General features: G+C 29.8%; 1 protein-coding gene across 1 annotated transcript; it reads left to right on the forward strand.

Moving 5' to 3' along the window:
• Positions 1–24,052: 24,052 nt before the first annotated feature.
• LOC129906802 (uncharacterized) lies at positions 24,053–24,987 on the forward strand. The gene is made up of 3 exons (XM_055982725.1): positions 24,053–24,206; positions 24,272–24,640; positions 24,717–24,987. Exons 1-3 carry the CDS (start codon positions 24,159–24,161, stop codon positions 24,963–24,965), a joined length of 666 nt encoding a protein of 221 aa, XP_055838700.1. The 5' UTR covers positions 24,053–24,158; the 3' UTR covers positions 24,966–24,987.
• The last annotated feature ends 309 nt before the right edge of the window (positions 24,988–25,296 follow it).

The raw sequence follows: 25,296 nt of genomic DNA on the forward strand, positions 1-25,296 counted from the left end.
ATTAAAACTGTCTATGTCAGCTTGTAGAAGGATATGGTCATGGTTGTTTTTTATTGTCTTAAAAATCTTCATATCATCGGCAAATATAAGAATTTCACTTGAATTTATGCATGAAGTTACATCATTTATAGCAAGTATAAAAAGAAATGGACCCAGATGGCTCCCCTGGGGTACACCTGAGCGAGCAAAAAAGGGGTCAGAAAGACAGTTCCTGAATTTAACTTGATAGGATCTTTTCTCAAGGTATGATTCTATCCAGGCTATAAAAAAAAGGCGGAAAACCAAAAGCTTTTAGCTTGAAAGAAATAATGTTATGATTTAATTGATCAAATGCTTTAGAAAAATCAGTATATATGCAACTTCACTTCCTTTTTCTAAAGCAATGGAACATTTATGTAAAAAGGTAAGAAGATTAGTAACAGTTGATTTTTTCCTCATCAAACCATGCTGTTGTTCACATACTAGATTTTTGCTGAAAAATGCTACACTCTCACAAACAACTTGTTCAAAAATCTTCGGAATACACGATAGTTTTGAAATAGGTCTATAATTCTTTATATCTGTCTCATCCACCCTTCTTGAAAATTGGAATTAGAAATGATGATTTCCAAATGATGGGAAATTTTCCTTTTTCAATTAAATAATTGTGTAAAGTGTTTTTGAAAGAGATTTAAGTTGTTCAAACAGAGCGCTATAAGAGGCGTAATCAGTTAGAGATAAGGTTTTTAAATTGTCAAATATATTCTTTCATTTTATCGTTAAAAAAACCTTTATAATTAACTTTAGTAAGTATTAAAATTGACTATATGTTATGCAGTTAAGGTAAAACTATAGTTAACTTTGCACTTAAATGGGATTTAGAGTCATGGGCCAATTTAAATAAATTGCACGACTGTGGTCGCACGTACTTGCTCTTATGGTAAAAGTTACTCTAATGTTAAAGTTTTTCATTGAACAAAATAAGTTAAAATTTAAAATTTAATATTTTCACGGAATTTCGTTAGTGGTGCAAAAAAAAATAAAATCTGTTTTTATAAATGATTAAATACCGTTAAATGATCTTTTACAAAAAACTAAGTATGCCATTTTATTTCTAGTATAAAAAGGAATTTTTAGAAAAAATTTTTCGAAAATCGTTAGAGCCGTTTTTTTAAAAAAAATAATTTTGTATACCTATATAAAAATTTTCTAACATTTTTCAAAAAAAAAGTTGATATGAAATTTTGAATAAATAATTAATTTACACATAAAAACAAAATTTCAAAATTTTTCACCAACTCGTTTCCAAAAAATTGATTTTCCAAAAAAAAATTTTGAAATATTTTTTAAAAATCCAAAAATGTGTTTTTTTGAAAAATTTAAATTTTTTTTTAAATAATGATTGTTTAAACGTTTCTGTATTAAAAATTTGGTCGAAATCTATTTTGTCGCTTATGAGAAATTTATTAATCCAAAAAACCGTTCTATGGCAGGTACCGTTAATAACGGTACAAAAAATATTTTTTTTCATTATCAAAGGAGGCTCTTACTGTAACAGTAAGCAGAAAAATTTTAATCAAAATCGTTAGAGCCGTTTTTGAAATAAATCAACTTTTCTGTTTCCGTCATATGACAGGTACCGTTAGTTTTGGTCCATGTAAAATTATTACCTCGAGTTCCATTTTTTTTTACGAATCCTAAACTTGCCCTATAGAACCTATATCGCAAGTAAAAATGATAAACCTTGTTTAAAAACTTACACTTGAGTTCATTGAAAAAATTATAGTTTTCTAAAATTGGTATATATGGCAAGTACCGTCATTTTTGGTCTTAAGAATTTTATTTCCAAAATCCCTCAATACCTACAATCTTTAAAAACTGCTATACTCCAGATCTTTATACAGATTTTTCGCATTATATTAAAATAAAAAATTGTCCTAAAAAGTGAGTATAGAATAGAAGACAATTCAGTGTCCTCCATGTTTGTCATCAATATTTTACCTCCATACAACTTTGTTAAATTGCAAGTAAAAAAAAAATTCAAATCACGATAAGGTCATTAATTCAACATTCCATCATTACCTTTAGAAGTCATTCCAGCGTGAAATAGCTTTATCATATGGCGCGCCATCACCTCTCTTTTAATTTATAAGCACATTTAAAGATAATCCTTAAAAAGGTGCTAATTGAACTTTTTTTCCAGTATACCGCAGTTAATCCTTTCAAAATTGCCATTTTATATTCTGCTCCATCCAATCCTCAAACAATAATTTTCCTTTAAAAAGTAGCTTTTTTTTTGTATACGAAAAAGGTGTGTTTTCATATTAATGGTTCAATGATTTTTCTATATCCGATCAACCATTAGCTTCTAGGAGAGCGCCTTAAAAAATTATGTGCGCTTACAGCTTCTATTGGTTTTTTTTTTTTCTTTTTTTGTTGAATATAAAAGAGCACAAAGCTTTGTTTGTATAACCTTCATACAACCTGCTATGGGATTGGAGGATTACAAGAAATAAAAAAGAAAAAAGTAGGTACCAACCATTTTCACACCAAGCTAAACTTATGTTCGTTTGGGTGGAAAATATTTGCTCAAATCCGTTGGGGTTGTGGCAAAATAAGAAAAAAATAACATAATCGTTGTTTTTTCGGTTGATTTGCGTCTTGTGTGGTTAAGCATATACTATACTCTTAGATTTGTGTGTGTGTGTCTGTGAATGTACATACGACGACGTGCTTATTTGTTTGTTTTTCTTTTTATTTACACTTTTTTACTTCAACAAAAGAAAACAAAATTAACCAAAGACTTGACGTGTCTTTGCTTTTCTTTTTTTGCTTTTACTTAACCTTCCCATATGAGTCGGATGAGATGAAATGTTTTGCGAAACAAAAGCGCTTTTCTCTGTTATCATATCCTTTTATCTTTTTATTTTGTATTCGTTTTTTTTTTTTTTTCGTTTAACTGAAAGAAAGATTTGTCGTATAACAAAAATATAACCTCGTCATGTTACCGCACAATCCGCTTGTTATTGTTATGTAATAAAAGTCTTTGCACTGCCATCAGGATGTTTGCAATCTGAGTTATGTAATATGTCATTCTAAGGAGGATTTTTTTTAGGAAGCGTTTTACCGTTAGTCATTTGGAGAAAATGACAATAGAAGTTTAATCTTCAAAAATTAAAAAAAGAAACACAAGAAACTAATAACGTAAACATAACTTTTCGGATGAGTGTTGGTTACGTTCCTTAAGTTGCGTTATGACGTTAAGAATAAAACTCTTCTCTTTAATTCTCACTTTCTCGTTAACTGCTGACCCGATTTAAAGTTTTGAAATGGCGGTTTCTCTCTAAAGCAGCTGCTCAAAAAAGCCCAACTAGGGTCGTAGATGAACACAGAAGCGATTTCGTCCTACGTAGGACCCGATATGCAAATCTCTTCCTCAATCACGTTATCGTGGATGTCACTAGCTGTTGGCTGGGATGACTTTGCTTTTTTAGAGTTTTATACTAAGAACGGAACACCAAATGCTTGATGTTTTGATGGGGCGTGTCAACCGCCCATTTTCGCCGAATTATTATCAATTATTTTAAAGCACTTCTGACTATCGTATAATCTTGAAATTTGGTAGAATGGTAGAAATGGAAGTTTATACAAAGGAAAAAATTTAAAATTTGAGAATTTCAGCCAGGGGGCGTGGTAACTGCCCATTTTTGCCGAATTATTATCAATTAGCACTTCTGAATTTAAAATTTAGGAATTTTAGCCAGGGGGCGTGGCAACTGCCCATTTTCACTGAATTTTCATCAAATATAGAGATTTTCTATTCTACAGCCACACGGTTAAAAATTCTGGAGTATTTTTGAAGTTATACTTCTTATGGGAGGGTGGGTATGAAAATTTACTTTTTGACAAGAATGTCAAAGGGATTATGACGCGATCACCCTGGGTAGCAGGGCTGTCGTTTCACCTTTAGAGTACGCAGTACTTTAGTATTTAAAAATGCAGTACGCCACAGTACGGCAAACATAAAACACACAACACGTAGCAAGTTACATGTTTCATGTGGCAAGTTGCATGTGGCAAGTTGCGTGTGGCAAGTTGCATGTGGCAAATTGCGTGTGGCAAGTTGTGTGTGGCAAGTTGCGTGTGGCAAGTTGCATGTGGCAAATTGCGTGTGGCAAGTTGCATGTGGCAAGTAACATGTGGCAAGTTGCCAGGGTTGCAAAAAGCTAACATTTCAGCTCAGCTCACAGCTCAGCTCAGCTCACAGCTCAGCTCAAATTTGAGCTAGGTACCATAGCTCAGCTCATTTGAGCTGAGCTGAAAGTGAGCTGAGCTGAAAGTGAGCGCCCCAACTTCCAACGCCTATATCTCGGAATTTTGAAAAAAATGAAAAAAATTTTTTTGATGCCAAAAGGTAGCGGGGACTCTAACCTACATTTGGGTACAACTTCCATCCCTGTAGGTACACGCGTTCTCAAACCAGGAGAACTTAAAGGTAAAAAAAAAGTTAAGCCCGATTCTGAAAAAAAAGGCATGATGTGGCGGTTTAACATGGAAGGCGATTTTTTAAAAATCTGATAATGTGCAAAGCGTAGGCCCATGACACAAGCTATCATTTGGCACCACTCCCAAAAATTGCTCTCAAGCGGTTTAGCTTCCAGGAGCGTTCAAAGATTCGGGGATTTTTCGAAAAAAAAATTTACCCCAACTTTCAAACGCGATTTTCTCGGAATTTTGAAAAAAATCGAAAAACCGGATTATACCACTTTCGGGTAGCTGAGAATATAAGCTTTCATATGGCACCACTCCCCTGTCTCTAGATCAAAGCCTTCCAACGCCTATGTCTCGGAATTTTGAAAAAAATGAAAAAAAAAATTTTTGATGCCAAAAGGTAGCGGGGACTCTAACCTACATTTGGGTACAACTTCCATCCCTGTAGGTACACGCGTTCTCAAACCAGGAGAACTTAAAGGTAAAAAAAAAGTTAAGCCCGATTCTGAAAAAAAAGGCATGATGTGGCGGTTTAACATGGAAGGCGATTTTTTAAAAATCTGATAATGTGCAAAGCGTAGGCCCATGACACAAGCTATCATTTGGCACCACTCCCAAAAATTGCTCTCAAGCGGTTTAGCTTCCAGGAGCGTTCAAAGATTCGGGGATTTTTCGAAAAAAAAATTTACCCCAACTTTCAAACGCGATTTTCTCGGAATTTTGAAAAAAGTCGTAAAACCGGATTGTACCTGATTTTTTTTATGATTAAAAAAGAAATATTTTACTAAAAAAATAGAAATATATTTACTATTAACCCTAGAAAGATAATCTACTTCTGTAAGACGTATGGCGTGTAAAGAACTGTTTTATCTAATTCAATTCAAATTTCTGGGTTTTTGTTAAATTGATTTGATTTATTATATCACTTCTTTAAAATAATCTAAGTAATGAGTTAAATAAATATGACAAAAAGTGTTAACATAAGACCAAAAATCTTTTTTAGAATCATACGTCTCTGAGACGTATATTATGATTATCTTTCTAGGGTTAAAAAAACCAAGAGAAAGAAAAATTATCTGTTTTATTTATAAAAATATGCATGTGTTAAAATAATGCCATTAATAACTAGAACCAAACATCTTGAGCTATGGTGTTTTATAAAAGTTTAAAATATCTTCATATTTCATTATACTTTCCAAATAAAAATCAATGTATCCTCTCACCCATCACAGCTCAGCTCAGCTCACTTTACTTTAGCTCACCCAACAGCTCAGCTGAACCATCAGCTCAGCTGACTTTCAGCTCAGCTCAAATGAGCTGAGCTATGGTACATAGCTCAAAAGTCAGCTAGCTCAAAATTTGAGCTGAGCTGTGAGCTGAGCTCAGCTCACTTTTAGCTTTGTAGCAACCCTGCAAGTTCCATATTGCTACTACTAGTGCTGAAGCACACACAATTCTCATAAAATAACCATATCGCACATTTTATGCTCAATTCATTTAGTTTCGTTAAGCGTATACCGTACGTTCTGAACCGCACAACATGTGTAAATTTCACAGAATAAATTGAAAACTACATAGACGCAAGGAGGATGAAAGAATTAATTTATTGTTCACTTGATAAAAATGTAAAAAAACGATGTGTGGATTAATTAATTTAATAATAGAAATTAAAAATATCAAATGAAATTCATTTACATATACTGAATGAGAAGTATAACTTCAGTCGCGTGTACATGTGTACACACACTCTTTTTTTTAATACAGCTCTTGTATTAAAGCAATTTTCATATAAAAAAATATTACATTTTAATACTTGCAAAATATTGAAACTATTTTTAATCTTTTTTTTTATTAAATTTCAATATTTAAGTATTAAATTCACTACTTGTAATACAAACATTATTAGAATATAACCTCCGGGGGTTAAATTCTAATCTTGTATTGAATTTTAATACCACGGTATTAGATTTTAATATTTTTGTATTAAATTTTAATATAATTGTATTAAAATTTAATACAAATTTATTTAAAAATAATATAAAAAGTATTAAATTGTAATACAAGAATATTAAATTTTAATCAAACGACGCCAGCCACAGTACACATAATAAGGTAATATCTTCCGAACATTGTCAAAATTTGTTTTTCAAAGATGGGCACCAATCTGTCAGGTCTGCCTTTAATTTTTATATTTCAATCGCAGTAAACAGGAAATTTGTTTTTGTTTTAATTTATAAAATGTCATTTGAAAAAATTATAAATTAAAAATTAACAAATTTTCTTCGTGCTCTTCGCGGAAAACGGTGAATAATAATTGTTAAAAAAATTAGTGGAGTGTGTGGTTTTTCGGTTTTTGTGCATTTTTCGTTGGCAATTTAAACAATTAAGAATTAGCCATTCTAAAAAAAAAAAAATTTAAAACTGTAAATTTGTAATAATTTGAAGGCGTGTTTTTTCGAAGCAAAATTCATACATACATCGCAGATGAATTATGATCGGCAGTAAGATTTTACATGCCACAGTTTGTGAAAAAGATAAAATAATATTACCATTATTATATTAATTGTGATTAATCAAGGGGCACGGTAGTGCCCAGCCAAGTTCTCTAGCAACTTTGCACTACACCCTTATTTACAGGAAACAACTCAGGCCATTTTCGACCCCCCTCTAACTTCCACACCAAAGATGCTAGAAATTTCAAACATTTGTTGAGCTGGTCAAAACCAAACACCTCACAAAATTTCAGCCTCCTACGATGAGTAGTTTCTGAGATATAGGGCTTCAAAAATCGCAAAAACCGTAACTGACTCACTGACTCACTGACTCACTGACAGATCATCAAAATTATGGAGAACTTCCCGATTTCGTAGAAACTTGAATTTTACACGGTGATAGTACTTGTGGTGTATACAAAGGAAAAAATCGAAAATTTGAGATTTTCAATTTAGGGGGCGTGGAATCCGCTCATTTCCGCTGAATTTTCATCAAATATTATAGAGCACTTCTGATTATCGTAGAATCTTGAAATTTTGTAGAACGGTAGAGCTGGTAGTTTATACAAAGGAAAAAATTTAAAATTTGAGAATTTCAGCCAGGGGGCGTGGCAACCGCCCATTTCCGCTGAATTTTCATAAAATATTATAGAGCACTTCTGATTATCGTAGAATCTTGAAATTTGGTAGAATGGTAGAGATGGTAGTTTATACAAAGGAAAAAATTTAAAATTTGAGAATTTCAGCCAGGGGGCGTGGCAACCGCCCCCATTTTCACTGAATTTTCATCAAATATAGAGATTTTCAATTCTACAGCCATACCTTGCAAAAAGTAGTGAAATCACAACAAAAACATACTGTTAAAAAAAGAGCCAAGTTCTTCTTTGTTGAAATTATGCTGGCACAAAAAGTACTGAGATGTAAAAGTGTACCAAGTTCTAAAGTTTGGGTTCAAATTCGTATCAATAAAATTTTGATTGTTTACTTGGAAATTTTTTAAATAACTTTAAAAATCGGTAATTAAAAGAAAAATTGTCAAGAGAACAATACAAATTTTATTGATACGAATTTGAACCAAAACCTTAGAACTTGGTACACTTTTATATCTCAGGACTTTTTATGCCAGTATAATTTCAACATAGGAGAACTTGGCTCTATTTTTAACAGTAGTGTTTTTGTTGTGATTGAAATTTCGAGAATATAGTACAGGTAAAATATTACATAAAATCAAGAAATAAAAAAAAATTGTTACACTCATGAAACTTGGCAAAAAGTTTGCTTTTGGGATAAGAACCAAGGACAAAAAAGTCTATAAAAAAAATTTGGGTGTAAGGGTGTTTTTTTGCGGACAAGAGGGAGGGTGTGAAGGTCAAAAATATACTGAAAAAAATTGTTAGTCGAATATCATCATATGACACATGTGTTCAAGGTATTTTTTGATGCTAAAAATAAAGTCAATACGATTGCTCTAAGAAAAGTTATTGCCAATTAAAAACAAGGTTGCTTGTTTTTTTACTTCAACAGGTAAAATATAACCAAAAACCATGTGAAAAACATGCTACACTGATGAAATTCGGGATGAAGGTTTTAGATAAAGCAGGGACAAAGGATTCATAAAGTTCTTAAAATTTTTTTTGGTGAAAGGGTGTTTTTTTGAAAGGTTAAATTGTGTGTGAGAAAGGTATCATAACAGCTAACTTAAATTTTATTAATTTTTAAAACTTTGTGAAAAAGTTTTGGTGGGTATAAGAATAAAAAATCTATAAAAAGTACAAAATTTTCTTGAAATTCGAAATTAGTAACACAAAAACTGAGAAAAAATTGTTACATCAATGGAAATTGGTAAAAATGTTTCATTTATAACAGAAACCAAGAACCCAAAAAGTCTATACAAATATTTTAGGTTAAAGGGTGTTTTTTTTTTTGGGAAAATAGGGAAAATCCGTATAAAATGGTATAAAAGGTAAAATGGTATAAAAGGTACCCTCACGAAATTGAATAAATATGTTCTATTTTTCATGGGGATTACGAATAAAAGAAATCTATACATTTTTTTCATGTGAAAGGGTGTTTTTTTTAAATGTAGAGAAAATATGGGTATATTTGGAAAAGTGTGCAATACTAGAGTAGTACCTTTACGAAATTCATTAAATATGTTCTCTTTACCATGGGAATTACGAATAATGTAAGTCTATAAATTTTTTTTTTATGTGAAAGGGTGTTTTTTTAGAAGCAAGGAAAATATGGGTATATTTGAAAAAGTGTGTAATACTAGAGTAATATTAGTGGTATCCTATTGAAATTCAGGAATTATGTTACTTTTAAGATAAGAAACAAGAATCTAAAGTGTCTATAAAAATTTCATATTTAACAGGGTGTTTTTTTGAGTGAAAACAAAAAGGATGGATCACCCTAATGAAATTTGGTGAAAACGTTGAATTTGGGATTGAAAGCAAGAATTAAGAGTTTTTATAAAAAAAAATTAGGTGAAAGGGTGTTTTTTTCGAAGAGGCTGTAAAATCTGTAATTGGTCCCAAAAAGCCAATGATTCGTGTAAAACGTCTAAGAACTTAAGTATAAACCTTTAATTTGTCATCAAAACAAAAAATAAAATGAATTATTGGATTTTTGGGAATTGAAGATTTTACTGTCTCTTCGAAAAAAAAACACCCTTTCACCTAATTTTTTTTTATAAAAACTTTTTATTCTTGCTTTCTATCCCAAATTCAACGTTTTCAACAAATTTCATTAGGGTGATCCATCATTTTTGTTTTCACTCAAAAAAACACCCTTTTAACCATGATATTTTTATAGACACTTTAGATTCTTGTTTCTTATCTTAAAAGTAACATAATTGCTAAATTTCAATAGGGTACCACTAATATTACTCTAGTATTACACACTTTTTCAAATATACCCATATTTTCCTTGCTTCTAAAAAAACACCCTTTCACATAAAAAAAAAATTTATAGACTTACATTATTCGTAATTCCCATGGTAAAGAGAACATATTTAATGAATTTCGTAAAGGTACCATTTATACCATTGATTTTATCGGACTTATCGCGGATTTTTTTCTATTTCCCAAAAAAACACCCTTTAACCTAAAATATTTATATAGACTGTTCGGGTTCTTGGTTTCTGTTATAAATGAAACATTTTTACCGATTTTCATGCTAAATTGTTACTTGGGTATACTACTTTTAAATACAACAACTCATTTTATGTTAGGTATGTTACTTGATGTTATTTTAAACGAACCCAAACGTATAGTACATATTTGTTTCCCCTCTCTTCTAAACGACACGCAATTTTACATTGCCAAATAGGTCACTGTGGCGTATACGTACTTTTTTTATCGTATTTCATCAAACGGATTTTACATGACTTTTTGAAGTTGGCACCTTCAAATGCAATTTTATTATGCATTGCTATGTTCGTTCGACCAAGATAATCTCAGGATAGCCCAACATTTGTTCGAAAGCCACATTTTGTCTCATCTAAAAATAAATGAATTTTTTTATTTTTTGTTCAAAGTTCAAAATCCTGCTTTGCAATAGAGAATGAACTATGAAACTAGAATAAGATAGGTTAGTTACACATCTACATATATCAAAGTTCTCTAACCCCATAATTACACAATTATGTACAAAATGTGTTAATAGCCACAAAGTTTCCAAAAACCACATTAAACGTAACGATGCTTTCGAGGTTAACAATAGACATGTTCCAGTGAACATTTCTGGTCACAGAGTGTTGGACAAAATTATAGACATAGATATACCTACCTAGTAGATATTTTGGTCCTTTAAGTAGTTTCAAACAGAGACATTTACCAATTTCAAAGAACTCAACTATTTTCACACCAAAAAAAAAAAACAATTCGCGACCAAACGTATATAGTTTTGTTGTGCTAAAAGGGACTTTTGAGAGCTAAATAAACTACGTAGGGTAGGTATAACATTTTGGTTTTCTTTGTGTCTCTGTCTAGTACCATCGCATCCCTCGGTTGATGCTTTTGTTCATTTTAAATGAATTAGATGGTTGGTTTTGCTACACACAGTGCGTCCACAATCTAATTTGTGGTTTTTTTCGAGTTAATAAATTAAGTAATGGTTGACCTGCTAGAATGTGTATATACCTCGTACCTATTATGAGCATGAGGACTTTTTCTACCACCAAATTATTCTTTTTGAATAGCTTAGCAAGAAGACACTAGAGAAATATTTAGCTTATCCTTTTTTTGTGATTGTTTGTTAGCAGAATTATTGTTTTTTTCATTGAAATTTAAATAAGCTCTGACAAAAAAAGGTAAAAAAAGATATTGTCCTTTTTATCAAAGCCAAAGCAATGTGGTTCCTTGACTTTTTTTTTATTTCAAACAACTTGTGCTACTTTTTATGTTCATTTAGTTTGACTATGGTCTGTGAAAATGTTTGTCTTTGGTATTGGTTTAGTTTGCCTAAAGGATAAATGATGAAAGATGTAATCCTTTGCTATGAGAAAACTTTAATACTTAAACAAAAAATTTATATAAATATAAATTTTTGCAAAAAGCATTAATCTTTGATTATTAAAAATTTATGGATCTAAAAGAGTAAAAGCAGTTATATAGGGTATAGGGCTTTCTCTCTGTGTCTCGGTTGAAAGTAAATTAGTTTTTGTTTTGTGAACTAAAAAGCAACTTTATTCTTTTATGAATAAGTTTCTTTATGGTCAAGAGAGAGAAAGAGAAAGGATTATCTTGTTAGAAGAAAGAATTTTTATGAAATATTTTCAATGGAAACTTAAAACTTCATTATGAAGATTTAAGGGAATCTTAAAACTAAAACATTTACACAGAGAAAAATATGACCCGCTAAAAACTAACAGATTGCCATATTGTTTTACCGTCCATACATTTCATAAGGAAATCTTATTAAAATCAACGATTAATAAGGTTTTTTTAAGGAGATTTCTTATTATTTTTATAGAGAAAATCTTATTAAAATTTGACTGAAAAGTTGGTTTTTTTTTTGCAAGTTAGCACTAGAACAAAAATCGCGATCAATATTTTCATGGCAGGTTGGTTCAGGTGGTAAGGTGTGCGACTAATGATTTGAAGTCTCCAGTTCGATTCCCAGCCTGGTCATCGTTTTTTTTATTTTTTTGCAGATTTTAAAACAATAAGGAAAACCCGATTGTTTTAATAAGGTTTCCTTCTTGGATGAAAACCATAGAGAAATCTTATTGTTTTTGTTCTATTTTATGTGGTCTATTTTTCTCTGTGTAGGAGTAATTTTTTTAAAAATACTTTTAACAATAAGCCTACTCTATTTTGGATTTCTAGAATTTTGTGTATGAAGTTTGTTCAAACATTATGAACATAACAAATCTATAGATAACCCAATGTGTATGTGAAATAAAGATAAGACAGATTACCCTAAGCATACACTGACGGTTATCTACAGATAAATTACATAAGTAAGAATAGATAGATAAGAACATAGACATTAAGAATAGAAGATAAGACTAGAAAATTGTATATATATAGTAGGAACGTAGTGAAATAAAATTAGTATTCATTCGACTTACAACCGAGTTTTACTCAATCAAAGTTTTTAATTATTATATTCGTCAAATTATCGTATATGAAAAATGTGTAGGTACTTTATTAGATGGCATGATGAAAAGATCGAAATTCCTGCTTTTATTTTGGATTCGACAAAAAGAAGGGAGGTAAAATTATTTACCATTGTTTCGATAGCCACAGGCGATATATTGCAGAACTTCCAAGGTCTTAATGCATAGTTGTTGAAACTTTTACAGTTTCAAGGTCTTAAATTTTTTTCTCCATAAGCTAGTCAGAGACGGTGGCAAGGAATTTGATGTTATTGGATAACCGAAAGGTTAACTTAGAAATATTTGAATTCAACTTTAAAACCTGAGATTTTTAAACAGTTAACCCTTTCGAACCCAAGCTATGAAAATCAATATTAAAAAATGTTTTTTTTTTCAGTATTATCGGATCAAAAACATCACAACTAAGAAATATGAATAGCAAAAAGTTATTTTCCAAAATAATAAATAGCAAAACTAATGTGTTTTTCTCATGTTACATGTAAGTAACATGCACTGCCTATGACCAATAAAAAAAATCGGAGAACTGAGAAAATAACTTTTTATGAAACTATAATGTATGCTACTTCTTCTAAGCGAAAAAACAAAACACTTTCTGCATTAACATTTTTTATATCTTTTTTTCAAAATTATGACCATATTAAAAAAAAAATTTTTGCAAAAAAAAAAAAGAGAATTTCAGTCCCTTTCTCGATAAAAAAAAATTAAAGGTATGATATTTGACTAACTTTTTTGTAATAATCCAGTTACTAGGCATTAGTATCTTTCAATTAAGCCATCGTAACCTAAAAAAATGTTTAATTTAGGTAATATTTTTTACGAATTTTTAAAAAAATTTTACATGAAAAAAATCTATGACGTCACGTTTCGTAGATAAAAATTTATTTTGATCTGCTTATATCTCAAAAGCATGACGTCATAGATTTTTTTTGACTTCGGATTTGAATTGAGAACGTTAAAATCTATTAGAAAAGTATATTTTGGTTTACTGAAAAAATAAATTCTCAGTTTTATTGAACATTGTAACTTTTCATTATATCATGTTTTCTTATATTTTTCTTAAAAACATAGTTGGCAACCATATAACCCCAATATTTTCAATTTTCTTATGAAACATAAATAGAAGAGATCTCAAAATTGTGATAAGTGAAAAAAAAATACATGAAATAGCGTATTTAGAGGTCTTAAAGTGTGTTTTACTAAATTGGCATTTTTTGGACTTTGTTTTCAAATTTTTTGATTTTTTTGTAAAGAATATGAATCTATGAGTCCTAAATCTTAAATCTAACACCTTTTTGACATGAATTTATCCCAATTTCTAGCTTATATACCTACTGTTTTGAAAATGAAAATTCTATTTTAAAGTTCATTCTTTCCGCCATTTTGGAGCCGCCATTTTGAATAAAAAAAAGTTGGCAGCCTTTTTGTATTCTCCATACTATTATCATTCAGTGTACCAATTTGTGTATTTCATGACTTTTCGTCCAGAAATGGCCGTGCAAATGAATTTTGACGCCAAAAACGAAGAATGGCACCACTGTGCGCTGGGTCCGAAAGGGTTAATACAGTTACGGTTTCCGGGTCGCTGAAACTAGATTTGAATTTAATTTTCCCTATCACGTCAGGTTTCCGAGATAACTTCAAAAAAGATGTTCATTTCTGGGTGTTTATGAACACTTTTTGAGGTTATTCAGATAACCTGTTGTGATCGAGTAAGACGAACTTCGAATCTGGTTTATGTGACCAAAAAAACATGGAATAAAACGGAATTCGTCGCCATCTTGGAAAAAGTGGTGTAAACTGTTTTTATCGATATCTTGTGAATCCCAAGTCCCACAAAATAATTTTTACCATCGCTTTTGCAGATAATTTATTTGTCTACAATTTTGTACTTTTGTACTTTTTTCTGTAAAAGAACAAAAATTAAGACTAAGCACCACATACAAAATGGAATAAGGAGTCTGATGATCGGATTGGCATCCATTAAACAGTACTGTAACTCTAGCCATAAAACACTTGGTGGTAGCACCTTCAAGATGTTGTTGTTGTTCAAAGATTATAAAAATATAATGGTGTTTCTTAGAAAAAAGTATTTTAATTTAAATTTCTCGAAAACGACAAGACTCTTTTGCATGTCTTCTGTTTTTGTTTGAAATCACATAACAGCATTGAATTTTAAAAACTAAATTAGCACCTAATTACATAAGATTTTGAAAAAAATTAGTTCGAAATATATTTTTTCGTAATTTTTTTCAATGTTTTGATTTTGAAAAATTGAAAAAAAAAACTAATTTTTCAAAACTATTTTGTAAAACAGGTTTATTAAGGGGGGAAATCCCTCCGGAACTTTTTATTTTTGCATTATTTTTTTTTTTGCGTAATAAATTTATTTATCAACCGAAGAAACTATTTTCAGTGGTCTTAGCCTTAAATGAAGCCTCAAAAGTGCCTAGATAGTCCCGAAACCAATGCGCTCCGAACCTACCATAGTACGAAAACTTTAAACGCATTTTTTTCGAAACTAGTTTTTTTCCGCGACGTGCAATTACTCAAAAACTAATGAACCTTTCGACTTGAAATTTGAAGCAAATTACTCCTTAAATCACACAACACTAACCTAAAAGTTGAATAAAATTTGTACAGTAAATATTTTTTTAAACTACTTCTTTGTAAAAAAAAACATGTTTTTTTTCGTTTTTTTTTTATTTCTAATTTTTATTTTTCATTTAAAAAAAAATAAATTTAGGTTCATGCAATGCGTACTAATATCATCTAACGGAAAAAAATTTCCTTTTTGATTTAAGATGATTTCCTGGACCTGTACATGGCACGGCGCAAACTAGAGGCGTCAACTTTGAAAGGCTGTAGAGCCGCCATTTTGTTATTTTTTCATTTCAAAAAATTTTTTTTCAATTCTTGATAATGTCAGTAATATCTTGTCTTTTTCCAAATTTCAATAAGTGATTTCAGTTTTTCATAAAAAAAATAGTGAAAAAGGTGTCGTCTGGAGGGATTTCCCCCCTTAATTAAAAATAGAATAAGAGAAAAGGTTTTTGGTTTTACAAAAATGTATAACACGTTAAAGTAGATGTTGATTTTAAATAATGTTTTTCAAAAGTAAGACAATTTTTTAGAAAATTGACCCTCCTGGCTAAACTGTGGAGAATGGACCGCCCTATAACATACGATTTTCTTCTTGTTTCGACCCAACCTACATTTATTCCTTCTGAATTGATATTATTTTAAATGAATACAAACGTAAAATACATATTTGTTTCCCATATTTTCCAAACGACGCAATGTTAATTTCTATCACCAAATGGATCACTGTGGCGTATACGTACTTTTTTTTCTCTTCTTTCATCAAATGGATTTGACCTGACTATTTGCATATGGCACCTTCAAATGCAATTTTATTATGCACATCTATGTATTTCGTTTGCCCAAGGTAAACTCAGGATAGCCCAACATTTGTTCGAAAGCCACATTTTGTTCATCTTAATATAAGTGTTTTTGTTTTCTTATTTTTATTTTAAATCGTGACTGGGTGTATAATGTTGACTGCTTTATGATCAGGTAACCGGTAAGTCATCTTGTGATTTGTATAGTCGATCAGTCCAAGTCTTAATTATCCTCAAGAGAGTTTTCGTCAGGCCCCCCTTTGAACGAAAGATGCAAATGATAATTTTGATATTGAACTTACTTATGAGGACATGGCCACATTTCAATATCCGCTTTTTCTAGCCTTTCTTAAGTTTTTCAGCTTTATTCGAAGAATCGATGAAGTGACCCGACTTTGAAGTCTCAAAATGAATTTCATGTGAAAAAGAACTGCTACACGGTTAAAAATTCTGGAGTATTTTTTAATACAGCTCTTGTATTAAAGCAATTTTCAATACAAAAAATATTACAATTTAATACTTCCAAAATATTAAAATTATTTTTAATCTTTTTGGTATTTAATTTCAATATTTAAGTATTAAGTTTACTACTTGTAATACAAAAATTATTAAAAAATAATCTCCGTGGGTTAAATTCTAATCTTGTATTGAATTTTAATACCGCTGTATTGGATTTTAATATTTTTGTATTATATTTGAGTGTATTGTATTTCATTTTAATAGAATTATATTACATTTTAATATAATTGTATTAAAATATAATACAAATTTATTAAAAACTAATATAAAAAGTATTAAATTGTTATACGAGAATATTAAATTTTAATCAAACGTCAGCAGCCACAGTACACATAATAAGGTTATTATATTCCGAACGTTGTCAAAATTTGTTTGTCAAAAATGGGCACCAATCTGTCAGGTCGGCCTTTAATATTTATATTTTAATCGCAGTAAACAGGAAATTTGTTTTAGTTTAAATTTATAAAGTGTCATTTGAACAAATTATAAATTAAAAAATAAAAAATTTTCTTCGTGTTTCCTCGCGTAAAACGGTGAATTATTGTAAGCAAAAGTAGTGTGCGTGGTTTTTCAGTTTTTGTGCGTTTTCCGTCGCTAAATAAAAGAAATAAGATTTACGGTAGCTGACATTGGTTTGGAAGATATTACCTTTTATGTGTGTACTGTAGTCAGCAGAAGCCATATTAAAAATGAAAAAAATCCTTTGTTTGAGGTACCTTTTCTAAAAAAAATTTAATTAAAATTTGCAAATTTTTACTAATTTGAAGGCGCTTTGTGTTTTTTCGAAGCAAAATACATACATTACAGATAAATTTTGATCGGCAATAAGATTTTACATGCCACAGTTTGTGAAACAGGTAAAATAGAGAAAATAATATCACCATTATTATATTATTTATGATTAATATATATTTTCAGTAATGAATTAAGAAAAAGAATATATTTTATTAACTTTAAATACATTTTGTATTGAATTGAAATGTTTTTGTATTATCTCTTAATAAAATTATTAGAAATTAATATAAAAAGATTAAATTTTAATATACAATAATTGAAATTTAATACATTTGGTTTTAAATTCTAATATAAACTGTATTATTTTTTAATACAACTGTATTATATTTTAATACATTTGGTATTAACTAAAAAATTTTAATATTTGTCTTGTATTAAATTTTAATACATTTCTGGTGTAGACCTATATGTAACCCAAAAAGTATTGAAAAATACTCCAGAATTTTTAACCGTGTTTTCATATGAACAATAAAATTTGATTAAAATAAATGTTTGGTTCCCATTAAAAATATTTTTTTTTGTTCAATTCCAGACCAATAAATTAAAAATTTTATTTACGCGCAAAATTAAATGAACTGAATTTTTTTTTTGGAAAAAAAAAAAATGCAAAACTAAAACATATTTCATCCATTTAGTATTAAAACTTGTATACATGATTAGTTTTGCTGATTTATACAATCACAATGTTTTAAATTCATACAAAACCACAAAAAAAAAAAATTAAATAATATTGAATCTACAACAACCGCCAAATTACAACCCGAAGCATTTTAGTTATCTAATCGTCTGGAAATGTCCTTCATAAATTTATGGCAATTCGTTCCATTTCATTTGATATAGTTTTGTAAATTGTAGACCCAGGACTTCCGGTTCTATATTCGCTCCAGCCTCACTCACAACCAACCAACCATCCCAGACGTCAGCAACTTTCCAATTGCAACAAAACTCCTGAACTTTAATTAAAATAATGCACCCACGACTACTATACTCCGCCAAAAACTCGCTATATGGTAGGGTAGTAGCGCTATAGCGAATTGAAATATAAATCCATTTGCAAATCCTTGCAATCAACGAAGGGACCTCCATAGTACCGACGACGACGCGACGTAGTATACCTCGACGGACCCAAATATCAAACACAGACACACTCATACAATCACACACTCTCATTTATACAAAAAAAAGTGTTAAAATTAACGCCAACTTTGTACACAAAAGAAAATATTTCCGCACATTTCGAGCGCTGAGAACGCTAGAAAAGAGTTTCAAAATTATTCTTTTTTTTTTCATTTTTTTTTTGTGTTGTTTTGTTTTTGCGGCGTAGAGCACAGTTAGACGCAGTATGGACTGAGGTAAGATGGCATATTTAAGGACTCCTAGATCCTATTTGCTCCTGTTTGAAGTCAGAGGAGTATGATGTGAAGCAGATAAATTCTGCTAAGGGGGTCTCGCAGAAGAAACCGTGCGGTAGTTGTGCGCAATAAAAACTTTCCAAGCGGAATTTATTTTTGCCAATGAAAAGCACATTATTTGAATCCTCCTATGCTGGATATTTTTCTTCCTTGACTTTCCCTCTCCCCTCATTCACGATTAAAGTGTATCTATCACTGCCTGCTGCTTGCATGCAGACATAGAGCAAAAATATAAATCTATTTCCAGATTTTAGTGGAGTATGGGTATGATGACGAGAATGGGGGGGAAATGGGAGTGGCAGTGATGCCAAACTACCAACTATACAATTGCGAATTTTATTGTGCTAGAGTAGATTTTTGGGTGCTTGCTGCTTAATGATTTACTCCCTGGAGCTGAAAACAAGGGGAAAGGGATTTGTATAGTGCTCCCCGGATTAGTGTAAAGTTTATTCAATGATCCCTTTAATGGCGCGATGGTACTTTTCAATTTTAAAATCATGCAGTGTATGATACTTGTACCTCGACAATCTATACACAAAGTTGCGATAGCATAGAGAGGAGATACATATTATAATTGCACAGTCATAGCAGATTCATCCAGGATTTATCCTTTTAAAGCTTCCGGGGGAAATCAAGTAAAAATAATTTTTTTTTGAACGTGGAAATTAAACGCAGTATAATGTATATAAATATGTATTACCCAAGCTTATAATAAGCTTCAACATGAGGGAAATATAGTTTAGATCGAGGGTATGTTAGCATAAATTAAATACGATTGCTTATGATGTGAATGTAGAAATTATATTCCATAATCCTTTAGTGGCATTGAAAACTACGTATATGTACCTAGTTTGTAGAAATATATGTAAAATTATAAAGTTATTTTAAGGGAAAAGTTTGCTACCAAAAATTTACATTTTTATAGTTAATAAGATTTAATACTTTTTTTTGTTTTAATTTTTGCATTTACTATTTTTAAAACCTGAATAAACCTAAAAAAGAAAGAGGTTGCCTGTAAAGCTGGTGATGATTTTACGTGATGTCGTAAGAAAACAGGTTGTGTGCTTTTAAAATGAGTCAATTGAAGCGTTTATTTATTTCAAACAATCATAATTTACTAGAAAAAGCTAAAAAAAATTACCTTTTTTTCATTTCTCATTATATTAAATTTTTTATTTTAAAAGCTTACAAAAAAAAAATTATACCATTAAAAAGCCAAATATTTCTTCTAAATAAATTAAACCATTTTTATAAAATAATTTATTAAAAACAATCATTTCTTATGAAAAAAGTGAAAAAATCATTTCCATCACCCAAAAATTCATTTTTTTGATACAAGAACCTATAATGAATTTTATACCATCTGAAAGCTTATTGCTTCAGCTCAAAATATATATATCGATCATATCTATTAGGCATCTAAAAAAAAGAGCTACAATTTTTTGAACTCGATCAATTGTCTTCAAAAAAAGCAAACAAAAAACATATAATTTTATGTTCTCACGCAATTTTTTTTTAAGACAACCTATAAAAAATTTTATATCATGTAAAAGCTTATAATTTTACCTTTTATATAACGTTTCAATCTTATTTCTGCGATGCCTAGAAAAAAAGTAAGAATTTTTAAAAGCCAACCATGTCGAAATTCCAAACCGAGATTATGGTGCTTCCCACACTGGTGGCTGTTCATGATCAACAGATCTCCACAGGTATTTTGAGGTATTTCGCAAGTTTTTTTAATGTAACATTGTGTAGGTTGTATTGAATGCACAATTATGTGTGATATACCAAATGAAATGTAACATCATCAGGATGCTTAATAAAGTTAAATCAAATTTGTATTTGCTAAAGATAGAACCTGTTGAATAATAAAACATTATTTTACCATTATCCCAAAATTGTGACTACAAAATTGATTGAAATTTTGCGCAGATATAGTTCTGTCTATTATTTATCTACAATATAAATTTTATTTATTTGTCTGTTGAAGAAAAAAAGATAAAAATAAAAAACGGTCAAAAAACTTCTGACAAAAAAACTGTTTTTTCCCGTTATTCGGTCAAAAACCATTTTGAAATACCAATTTTTTGCTCATGTGTGCGCACAGTCTTAGACTTCATGTTCTATAAGCTTGAATTTTTTGAATGCTAAAAAAATTAAAAAAAATTAAAACTCACCCAAAAATACCCCAAAATAGGTAGAAGTTTTTCAAAAATTCAATTCATAAAAAAAAAATAGGTATCAGACTCCGAACCTTTTTTTTTATTATCTTTCGAATGACGTTTTTCAAATTGTCAAAAAAAAAAAAAAATTCCCCTACCTATAATCACTACTTTTCAAAGGTCTACCTCATGTTTTAGTTTTAGAAATCCATTAATAGTTTGGTTTTGAAATTTTTTAAATTTTTTTCAATACCATTATCAGTCTTATTACAAGTCTTATTATCTATTGATTAAAAAGAAATTCAACTCTCTACATGTCGAGTTTAGAAAATAGCCAATTTTTTGAAATTTTGTTTTACCCCTATGTACCCTATTAAAAGATGGAATTTTTTAAAATCCTTCAAATGTATTTAACTTTAGGTTATTATCTTTCAAATAAGCTATAGAAGATTTTTGTATCTCTAAAAGTTTATTTTTAATTTTTAATTGAAATTTTTGCCGCACTGTAAAAGTGCAAGAGTGCAACGTTAGAAACTGGCGTCAATATTTTGTGGTGGCTGCCATGGTTCATTGATTTATAAGACGTTATCACGTCAAAAAAAATTTTCAAAATAAAACAAAAATCTTACGTTGTTAAATTCAAATATACAGCTGAAAATTGAAAATTATTTTATCTCTAGAAACCTGATGAGAACTATGAAAACAATTTTAAAGAAGCAAAATACGATAACTTTTGTTACAGTTTACATAATTTAAGTCATTAAACACTAATTTATTAAGAATTGGTACAAAATTGATAAGGTTTGAATTTGAGCTAGTTTTTTTTTTTGTAGGTTTTAAAAAACAACATTTTTGTATGATTGACCAGCAATTTGCATCATTTCCAATCATTTCTAGTGCACACTTGAGTAAGTTCTTTGGATTAATTATTTATTTCAGAATGAGTTTTTATAGCCGTACAGAAAAATTAAGGCAGTATAGAATTTCTGTTGCACTCTTAGAAATTTCTTCATATGTAGTTCATAACTATTACTTAGGTGTAATTTTTTTCTACTCACAGTGAGCCTGAACAAGTTTAAGGTTGACCTAAAATGACGACAAAAACTAAAGATGAGGCTTTGTTCCTGAAGGCCTCAGCAATAATAATCCGTTTTTACCAAAATCGGATTAGCTTCCTTTTTGGAGATACCCCCCGTAAACGTGTTTTTTTCGAGAAAAATTCATATCAACGCAAGGCTCGAGTACGGTAACTTAGGCGCCGAGAATTGAAAATGGTTTTTAGTAGAGGTATTCAATACAATCATTTTTGGTTTTGGGAGGGAGGGTCTATGTCCCCCCCTTTAGGCGGGAGGGGCAGTTTTCTAAAAATCAAACAAAAAATTATTAAAAAACAATGGCAACACTTACAGTTATGAATGATACCTTTTTCAAAAGCTAGAATTGTACACTTAATTATAGTTTTTTAAACCAAGTTATTTTAAACAGTTATTTCCGAAATAATCGATTCCAAAGTCAACAATTGTGAAAAAGAAGTTTAAAAAAATACATTGAATACTATTTTTGTCAAGACTTTGGGTTTCATTACGGGATAAATTGATAAAGTTAACTACCTCAATAAATTCCTTATCAAATACTGAAAACCATATGTTTTTATGCCTTTTAGTTTTTGAGATAATTGAAAAATAGGAATTTTCAATAAACTCCAATGTTTCGTGAAATGTTTAACAGTTCAAATGAATTTTAATACAATGAAAATTTATAATTCTTTGTATTTTTTAATAATTAATTATTTTAAAAATTCTTTTTTTTTGTTTTTTTTTTTAATGGTAGCCCCATCTTCTTTAAATTATTCAACCTTAAATTAATTTGGCTAGAGTGGCAGTTACTCAATTTTTTATAAACATATTTTTTTTTCTTATTTCTTTTATCTTAAATATTGCACTTGGTTTTTAAGAAATAATAATGATTTATCTAATCTAAATTAAAACAAAAGATTCCAGTATTCAAGAAATCATGAATACCTACGTAATTCTAACGAGGCTGTTAGGTAGGTATTAGGTTTCCACGCAAGAGACAAACGAAAAAAAATTATAAGTCCCCGACTGCACTTTGCAACTTTTTATGTTTTTGTTTGCAAAGTGAAAGGTGTGGGCGCTTTAATAACTAAAAATGGAACTTTGCGTAATTTGAAAAGTTGCAAAGTAAAAGAATGTAAATAGTTTCAACTTCTTTTCGTTGTTAAGGTTAAGAAAGTTGAGATCTTGTGTTTTTTTTTACTTTTACAACGATATCTTTTAAAATTTGAAAAGAAGCTTAAAAGAAGCTTTTTATAGAAGTTTTTATCATCATAAAACGAATTCTATAGGTTGTTTTTTCAAGCAAAAACTTTCCACTGTTTTAAAATTATTAACAATTTCAAACTGTATTCTTATTTTTACATCTCTCACGTTACTATAATATTATACTCTTCATCTTCAAAAAATCGTTCAAAGTTATTCATTTTAAATTATCATTTAATACATTTATATTTTGTTTTTAATTTTTCAAAGTTTTGCAAAAAAAAGTGCAAATTTTTTTTGTTTAGTTCAACAAAGCCAAAGAATTCTTTGCAAATTGGCAAAACATGCACTTTTCAGAAAATTACTTTGTGCTTTGCAGATTTTTAGTTATTTTGCTTTTCAAAAAATAACTTCCTCTTTGCAAATGGGAGTTTGGCGAAACACAATTTGCAAAGTAAAAGTTCAAAGTTGCAAAATGCAAAGCGCAAAGTGGTTACAGTGCAATAGAGCTCAGGTAATATTTTAAGTCAATGATTGAAATATAGAAATTTCGAAATTTCAATTAAGGAAGTCATAAAATAGAAAATACATTTATATGGATGACTTCAAAATTTATTGCAAGAAAAAATAGTGTTTTAGGTATTCTATGAATCATCTATTTTACTTGAATTCTATTTTTATGAACCTAAGACGATAATGTTTCCTACCAACAATTTTCATTTTTAATTCATAGTAATTATAATTTGTCAACAAAATAAGATAAGACCAGTGATTAATCTTTAACTGCTTGATTTTGTGTTTTATTTGTTATCAAAATATTCGGGTAATTGATAAAAATAAATTATTTTCAAGAAATAGCAGTGATTTGCAATGATAAAATAGTATAAAACACCTGTTTGCATGCATTATTAGAGCTATAAAAATGGTTTGAAAAACATTAGTTTCTGTCAGTCTTCGCCTAGATTCAGAAGTTGCTGCTGTCTGCTGGAACTAACTTAAAACATAGCTATGGCATTAATTGGACGAGTTTTCTTAATGGCACTTTGCGTTTTAACCGTAAGTTAATCTAATTTTCACAGCTTCGAAAAAAATTTTAATAACAAGGACATTTTTTCTAAAAGGCATATGCTTTGCCCTCATTGAACAATGGTTTCAAAATTGGCAACGAACATTTTAAACTACGTGCTGTAACATCGCCAACTCAAAAAGCTGCAACAGCCGTCGTTACCCCTCAAGCTGTTAACAAAAGTTCCACAGACACATGTACAATCAAGTACAGCACTGCTATGAGCAATATTAACAATCAAACTGTTAATAAAACTAAAGACTGTTACAAATCCGCTGAAGTTGCATTCAAGGAATTTGATAGCCAAGTTTTAAATGCAACCGTAAAAGAGGTGACTGCTATTTCGAAAAATCTCCAAATGAGACTTTCGAACTGCTCAACTAATAAAACAAACTTGGACATTTTGGTTTGCGTCATCGATTCTGTAAGTTGATTTCATTCATTTATTAACCTAATAACTTTGATACTAATTGTATACTATTTTAATTATTTTTTTATAGTTTAATGAAAATATGGCTAATCTCAATAATATGACTAGCAAGGCACAAGTTGTAGCCAGTTCAGTCAATGAATATGAATACTCAGTTGAAATAGCTACCAAAATGTGTGTGAATGAAGTTATGATTAGCAGCAAAGTTAATTCGAGTATTGCCGACAACGATATGCAGAAATGTTTGAGCAATAATACAGTTGGGGGATTATATGGTTCAAAATCTGGGCTTAAATTTAAAACCTTACAGTTGAATTAAAATAAATAAAATGTGATTTTTTTGAGAGAAAAAAAAATGTTTTTTTTCACTTCAACGAATTTACGAATTTTGTAGGTACAGGTAAAATAGTACATAAAATCAACAAATAAAAAAAAAATTGTTACATTCATGAAACTTGGCAAAAAGTTCGCTTTTTGGATAAAAACCAAGGATAAAAAAGTCTATAAAAAAAGTTGGGTTTTTTTCGCGGACAAGAGGAAGGAGTGAAGGTTAAAAACTGAAAAAAATTGTTTGTCGAATATCATCATATGACACATGTTTTCAACGTATTTTTTGATGCTGAATCTAATGACATTAACATAAAGTCAAT

This window comes from Episyrphus balteatus, chromosome 1 (assembly GCF_945859705.1).
Source record: "Episyrphus balteatus chromosome 1, idEpiBalt1.1, whole genome shotgun sequence".
In the NCBI taxonomy this organism is placed as follows: domain Eukaryota; kingdom Metazoa; phylum Arthropoda; class Insecta; order Diptera; family Syrphidae; genus Episyrphus; species Episyrphus balteatus.

What these genes read in the sequence shown, in the direction of transcription:
- LOC129906802 (XM_055982725.1), top strand. Translation starts at nt 24,159, where the DNA reads ATGGCATTAATTGGACGAGTTTTCTTAATGGCACTTTGCGTTTTAACC. An exon ending in TGGCACTTTGCGTTTTAACC is followed by an intron (nt 24,207 to 24,271) that starts GTAAGTTAATCT and finishes TTTTTCTAAAAG; the next exon opens with GCATATGCTTTGCCCTCATT. An exon ending in TGGTTTGCGTCATCGATTCT is followed by an intron (nt 24,641 to 24,716) that starts GTAAGTTGATTT and finishes ATTTTTTTATAG; the next exon opens with TTTAATGAAAATATGGCTAA.